The 7,836-nt window shown below is 38.9% G+C and overlaps 1 protein-coding gene across 2 annotated transcripts in view; it reads left to right on the top strand.

Annotated features, from left to right (window-relative positions):
• Window positions 1-7,836, top strand: part of tmem39a (transmembrane protein 39A) — a 73,034-nt gene that overhangs the window by 25,050 nt on the left and 40,148 nt on the right. For both annotated transcript variants that reach the window (XM_081361296.1, XM_081361297.1), the window contains exon 7: window positions 7,363-7,550. In XM_081361296.1, the coding sequence (XP_081217422.1) occupies window positions 7,363-7,550 (188 nt within the window). The remainder of the gene's footprint in view (window positions 1-7,362; window positions 7,551-7,836) is intronic.

The following is a 7,836-nucleotide window of genomic DNA, read 5'->3' as shown; positions in this document are numbered from 1 at the left end:
CAAGAAAATGACACCTATGAAAAGTTTCAGTCTGGGTTCAGGCCGCATCATAGCACTGAAACTGCGCTCGTTAAAATCACAAATGATTTACTCTTAGCTTCTGACCAAGGCTGTATCTCAATATTAGTTTTACTTGATCTTAGTGCTGCGTTCGATACTATAGATCACACAATACTCTTAGATCGACTACAAAATTATACTGGTGTTCAAGGACAAGCATTAAGCTGGTTCATATCATACCTATCTGACCGCTACCATTTTGTCTGTTTAAATGGAGAAAAATCGATCATAACTCCAGTAAACTATGGAGTGCCGCAGGGATCTGTGTTAGGCCCTCTGTTATTCTCAATATATATGCTGCCACTTGGAAATATTATAAGGAAACATGGAATTAGTTTCCATTGTTATGCTGATGACACTCAAATTATATATTTCATCACGGCCAGATGAAAATGCTAAATTATCCAAATTGACAGAGTGTGTTAAAGATATAAAAGATTGGATGACGCATAATTTTCTTTTATTAAATCCAGATAAGACAGAGGTAATACTTATCGGTTCAAAAAAACGCCCACAAAACCTCTTACAATACAACTTTAACATCGTAGGATGTCCTGTTACTTTATCCTCTACAGTAAAAGACCTGGGTGTTATACTAGATTGCAACCTGTCTTTTGAAAATCATATTTCATATGTTACAAAAACAGCCTTTTTCCACCTTAGAAACATTGCTAAGTTACGTAATATGCTATCTGTTTCTGATGCAGAAAAGTTAGTTCATGCATTCATGACCTCGAGACTAGATTACTGTAATGCTTTATTAGCCGGTTATCCTGCATCCTCAATAAACAAGATACAGTTAGTCCAAAATGCCGCCGCTAGAGTTCTTACTAGATCAAGAAAATATGACCATATAACACCAATTTTATCATCACTACATTGGTTACCTATAAAGTCCCGTATTATTTATAAGGTATTGCTACTGACTTATAAAGCCCTAAACGGCTTAGCTCCTGTCTATTTAACGGATCTTCTATCGCCCTATAATCCATCGCGCTCTTTAAAGGTCCCATTCCATGGATTATTTTTATTATTTTATAATGTTTCCAGGGGTGCCCTTATAATGTTAGTATGTTTTTTAGATCAAAAATTGTTATAATTTAAAAATAAAAGGCATATTTCCTAGCCTGATTTCATTCCCTGGTTTGAACGCTCTGTTTGAAGGGGCGTGTCTGCTGTGAGACTTCAATGTAAATGCCCTCTGCTGTGATTGGCTGACATGCTTGCATATGAAATATCTAGCATTACATGTGAAACTATCTTGAAAACTTTTACTATCACAGCTATTATACGTTTTTACTATTACAGCTATCTGGATTAATGAATCGTGTGAGGTTTTTTAGCACTCACTAATGATTTCACCAATGCAAACATGAGGTATATAAATACAGTAAGAGCTTCGTTGTGCAGTGTAACAGCGTCATTGATTTCATAACGAGTTTTGGCAAGTGTCCAGATAAACTCGCGCTGTGTGATTAACAGCTTGGGCGATTGGAAAGGGATTGTTCTTTGATCGCTTTCTTTATCTTAATCACAGTTTAAGTAAGATTATTTTCATCCTACTAAGAGAAACGATGTGAAGTTACTTGCTGGAATATAGTTGAAATAGCCCCCTTCGTCAGTATGAAACGCTGAGAGAAGCCTGCTTGATATTATCCCAGGTTAGAAAAACAGTCCGTGGTGAAATGGACAGAGCAAACTAACAACTTCGATTTAAACTTTTGCGGTAGCCGATGTTGTAAAGTTTTTCTTTCTTCAAAGCAGAGACCAGGAGACAGTTGGGATCGCGTTCAACGGAAGTTATTCTTTATTGAGAACTCCTCTGTACGCGGCTGTAGAAACTTCCAACATGATCAGTCTAACTAAAACATTATACATTGTAGCTATATACATTCCAAGGGGGAGGGATTACATAGAGGCGGGAACTCTGAATAAAGCATGCAAATGAAGTGGGAACACACCCTACTCTGAGTCCAATTGAATCAGCATAACTATTCACATGCTGATACTGGCCAGGAACTCCAATTCCAAAAGCCATCCCAGAGCCATTAAAGACAATAGGTGAAAGTCAATCAACCTAACGACTCAACGTCTGGGCTCCGAAAGGTGAGAATCAAGTGATCTGACTTATTTAAAACACAATAGAGAAAACAAGTCTGGCAGGAAAGGAGACTCTTTGCTGGAGACTCAATAATCATCTGAAATCAGTCTACTAAACTTTATCAGTTTATATACTATTGCAGTGGAAAAACTAAATTAAACTTTTAATAAAAATGTAATCCAACACTTCCCCCTTTGAGAGTTCTAATAACTCTCACAAAAATACAAATTTATACACTTAAAAGTTAATTCTTGTAACTTGTGTAAATTACAGGCACGTGTAACTTATTCTGTGTTGTGTCCTTGATTTACATGAGTGTCATAGTTCTTCTCAAAACCATAACTGTTGACACCTGCGACGCAGGGTGTAAAATGTCATATAAACTACATGATTACACAGAAAACCATGTAGCATAAGAGTGGAATTCTTGAAAGTCCATGGCGCCTGAATAGCTGTGAAGTCTGTTTCCTGTAGCGTCCATTTCCCACGTAGAGTCGCTCTGATGACTCGTCCCTCATGAGGCTTGTTCATGGAAATCTGAGGTGATGCTTTACACCAGGTTTCTGCTTGCGAAGACATCAACACATTCGAGTAACACAAGAAAACAAAGAAACAGCAGAACAGCAATATTCATGCATAGACTTCATCCTTCCATAAGTCATTTGATCGTATAGTGGTTTTAAGTCTAACTTTTATCAAAGTACACTTAAAAGTTCATTCTTGTAACTTGAAAAAGTTACAGGCACATATAATTTGCTCTGTGTTGTTCATCTGTAATTGCATGCTGACACAGAAACAAACATGCAATTTAGGGTCCGTGAATTTTCTGCGTTGTGTATTTTTCATTTTCTTTTGTGATAGTTCGTTCAGCAGTGGGTCTGGTTGTCTTCTTGAGGTTGGGGCTTCATACGCAGATGAGACGGTCGCTGCATATGGATCTTGAAAAAGCCATCAAGTTTTATCTGCACACTGTAAGACAGAAAACAGAAAAACAGAGAGCAGTATTTCTTCAAAACACTACGGTTGTAGCAGTTTAAACACAATGGTTCTATCGTTTTCAGAGTGTACTGTTGTCGTTTCATTCTTTCCCTATTTCTTAATTGATTTGACACCTATGGACCAGTGAGGTAAGGATGGACTAAATGAGGAAAGGCCTATGAGGTAGTGTCTTCACCCTGGATTGGCCCCCGACGCCTGTTGCGTCAGTTCTTTCCAGGGCCCTCACTGAACCGTGTCCTATTCTGTCCCTGTGTTGTGCACACACTGTACAGTGTGTGAGAAAATTGGCACATTTTCATTCTCCAGTGAAACATCAGTCTTAATAGACATCATATAGAGCATGGAGGTCTGATTGTAGTGTTCTGCAGTGTAACATTTATGGCTGTGAGTTTTCTGAATGTCCCCCAAACAAAGGCTGTGACAGTCACTTTCCTTTTGTTCTATTAAACAAAAAAAAATAAGTCTTTCATCTTTGTTGTGAGTTACTGGGGAAATTAAGCACTCACAGCCTAAATGGTTAACACCGTATCAAGTTGCCCCACAAGTTTAACGAGGAGGGGAGGGGCTGCTTTAAAGTAGCAAACAAATGTAGTAAGAGCTGCATAACATTGTTAACTTGTCTTAAGTTATTTTTATTTTTTCGACATTCTTTTCCAAAATGTCCGTGCTTGCCACAGTAAGAACAACTGGCTTCTCTAGGACGTTTGCGTTTCTTTGGCTTCTCTGAGTTAACCTTAAAGGATGCTGCTGCAATTTTTACTCTTGCCTTGACATCAAAGTCTCTTTCCCACATAGCTAAACTGTCCAAGTTGTCTTGCAGGGTTCTATTTGACCATGTAAGATCTAAGAAAGGCAATGCATTTCTATGTTCTGACAAAAGACCATCGGACCATGCACGAACTAGAGGACCATTATGACCTAACACTTTCTCTGGAGTGTCGGCCATTCCGCTGTAAGCGGCAGCGGTCTGGCAAAATCTTTCTGTGTACTCACAAACAGTTTCATCCTTCTTCTGTACACAATTAGTGAGCTTTGACCAGTCCACCTTCGGTCCAACAATGTTTTTTAACACTTTAACAACTTCCTCTCTCAATTCATCTTTACTGGCCTGTTGCAGTTCAGAATTATTTACAGCACTTTCAAAATCATTGAATTCTGACTCAGTCAAGATCTGTGATATTAGCTGGGTGACTTCAGCTAGAGTCATATCATAGAGCCGCATTTTGCTGATCAATGCTCTTCTAAACTCAGAAAAATTTCTTTGCACTGATGGCAAACTTTCAGCAATTCTCTCAATCTCTTTAGGACCTAAAGATGTTTTGATTGCTTGTGGCTGCAATATGGGGGTTGCAAATGGAACTGTATCAACACCTTTTCCCTGAGGCTTTTGTCTAGCTACGCACACTTCAACTGCATTTACATCTGTATTGACATTGTCCTCTATACTATCAAAAGACTGTAAATCAGGATAGCTTTCCTCTGACTGTTGGTCTTCTAAATCACATTTGGTTGAGGCTTTGTTATGGCCCACGTTTGTCTTGAGACAGGACACCTGAGTCTGCAATTGTTTGATCTGTTCTTTCAACTTAGCAATACACTGCGCTTGTTCTTGTGCAATGGATAAGCTAAATTCTCGGTGACAACCGATGATGCCTTTCAGATTTTTCTTCCTGATACATGCACTCAACACTTTCTTGCAATCTTCAATTGACCACACTTTCTCTGGATCAATGCCAAATTTCTTGGTTAAATTCAATCTGACTGGCTTAGTCACGATGGAGTCCATGTGCTCTGATAACAAAGACTTGAATTCACTATCTGTCCAAAAAGGTGTAATCTGTCTAGTACTTTTCCTAAACATTTTGTGAATTTTTTGTTACCACAAACAAACACTAAAAAAACTTCTCTCTACTGTCCTGCAAACATAGGGTACAATCTTATTAGCACAAGAGGCTAAATCTAATTCTAAAGCTAATTCTCTAGCTTACAGATAGGTCTTCTCTAGCAAGAGCATACACACAATATTAACATGTAACTGTTAATCTTCCCTGCCAACAACAGGGGGTAAATTTCATCTCTAAAAGAAAAACTTTTTTTAGAGGCTTATCTTTAGTTAACCAAACTCTACAGCTGTTTGTTAACTTCTTCTCTGAACGGTGCAGAGGAAAACATTTGTACTGGTCTGCATTGGTTCTTTTAATGGAGTGAAACTCACCGAGTCTTTCATTTGTAGAGAAAGATTCCGTCTGGAAAAAAAATCAGTCTTTGAGATCTTTTTGGAGCTTGAAGTTTTCAATCTGGATTCAGAAGATTCAGTCTGGAACTCAGTCAGCTTCGTTGAGATCTTTGAGCTTGAAGTTTCAAGATGCAGTTCTGTGAGTTTCCTTTTTCTCCATCCGGGTCACGGCACCATCTGTTGTAAAGTTTTTCTTTCTTCAAAGCAGAGACCAGGAGACAGTTGGGATCGCGTTCAACGGAAGTTATTCTTTATTGAGAACTCCTCTGTACGCGGCTGTAGAAACTTCCAACATGATCAGTCTAACTAAAACATTATACATTGTAGCTATATACATTCCAAGGGGGAGGGATTACATAGAGGCGGGAACTCTGAATAAAGCATGCAAATGAAGTGGGAACACACCCTACTCTGAGTCCAATTGAATCAGCATAACTATTCACATGCTGATACTGGCCAGGAACTCCAATTCCAAAAGCCATCCCAGAGCCATTAAAGACAATAGGTGAAAGTCAATCAACCTAACGACTCAACGTCTGGGCTCCGAAAGGTGAGAATCAAGTGATCTGACTTATTTAAAACACAATAGAGAAAACAAGTCTGGCAGGAAAGGAGACTCTTTGCTGGAGACTCAATAATCATCTGAAATCAGTCTACTAAACTTTATCAGTTTATATACTATTGCAGTGGAAAAACTAAATTAAACTTTTAATAAAAATGTAATCCAACACCGATTATAGATAAACATCAACCATGTCTGATGACATTTCGCCATCAATACGCCTGTGTTCCTGTGGCCGGAGGTTAGTCAAAACACGGTTCTGGTGATGTCATTAATGAAGGAAGTAGAGGGGTGTAGTCCAATCCAGCCGTTTTTTGTAGTCAACTTCTGTTAAATAAAATATCTCGCTTGGCATTGAACTTTGAGCTTTATAATTTTGCAGATATTATTTATACTTTAACAACAACATTACACACTAACTAAAGTTTGAAACATGGGATCACGCAGAACGGGACCTTTAAGATCACTAAATTCGAGGCTTTTGGTCATACCTAGGATATCCAGATCCACCAAAGGAGGGAGAGCATTTTCACATTTAGCTCCAAAACTCTGGAATAGCCTTCCTGATACTGTTTGTTGCTCAGACTCGCTCTCCCAGTTTAAAACTAGATTAAAGACGCATCTCTTCAGCCAGGCATTCATATAATACTTTTAATCTTACAGTTAAATCCGGACTCTACTTCATAAACGCCAGAGGAGAACTGGCCCCCGACTGAGCCTGGGTTCTCCCAAGGTTTTTTTTTTCTCCATTAGGTCACCTGATGGAGTTTTTCGGTTCCTTGCCACTGTTGCCTTTGGCTTGCTCAGTTGGGGATATTTTGGGGATTTTTAATTTTATCAATCAATAAATTCCATCAGAAACAAACCTTGTTGTATTATTTTAATTTAATACTGTGAAGCTGCTTTGATACAATCTGTATTGTGAAAAGCGCTATACAAATACACTTGACTTGACTTGACTTGACTATATAACAAACGTTTGCTCTCAATTGTGTCTTTTTTTTGTTTTGTTTTTATCTGATAAGAAGACAAACACTGATGGAAACACATTACCTAATAAATCCCTCGATGTGCAACAATAACCTCAGGTTATCCCGATAACGATATACATCACGATATAGAACCTTTTCTGTAAATTCAATCAATTCATAGTTTATATATATATATAACCACGTGGAAAAGACTTTCTTTTCTACATTTCAAAGTATATACTCAAAAATGGGTCAGTTGTATGTGATTATTTTTCTCCCTTTCTCCCTTTTGTTTGATTAAGAATGTAGAAATATAAAATATGAATGAAATATAAAGCACTTTTCAAAAACAAATGATTACAGGCCCAACACATGTGTATGACGTCATCGTCTTGTTTCGCCGGCCTCAGTGTGACGCTTGTGTGTTTTCCAGAGTACGCAGTACTACGACATGCGCTGGTCCTGCGAGCACCTGATCATGGTGTGGATCAACGCCTTCGTGATGCTGATGAGCCAGTTGCTGCCGCCCCGGTACTGTGACCTCCTGCACCGCTCCGCCGCGCACCTGGGCCGATGGCAGAGACTCGAGCCCGGCTCCGGCAGCAACGCCCCGCAGCACCTGTGAGCGCTGACCCACTCACACATCTCAGAACATCTAAGACACATCTTAGAACGGTGTTAGCGGCCCCTAAGTTAATAACTAATGATCGTTGCGACGGAAGTGAATCAATCAAACTAACTTTATCTGGACAATAACTTTATTCTAGATCTGCTGTAAAGCCTAAACACTCTCTGTTACTGTAATCTCCTGTTATCACTGTAAAGCTGCTGTGAAACTCTGTAGTGTTAAAGCACTGTATAAATGAAGGTGACTTGACGTGTGTGTGTGTGTGTGTGTGTGTGTGTG

This window comes from Scardinius erythrophthalmus, assembly GCF_964197995.2.
Source record: "Scardinius erythrophthalmus genome assembly, chromosome: 3".
NCBI classification, from domain to species: Eukaryota; Metazoa; Chordata; class Actinopteri; order Cypriniformes; family Leuciscidae; genus Scardinius; species Scardinius erythrophthalmus.
This window is presented reverse-complemented; position numbering and strand designations above follow the sequence as displayed.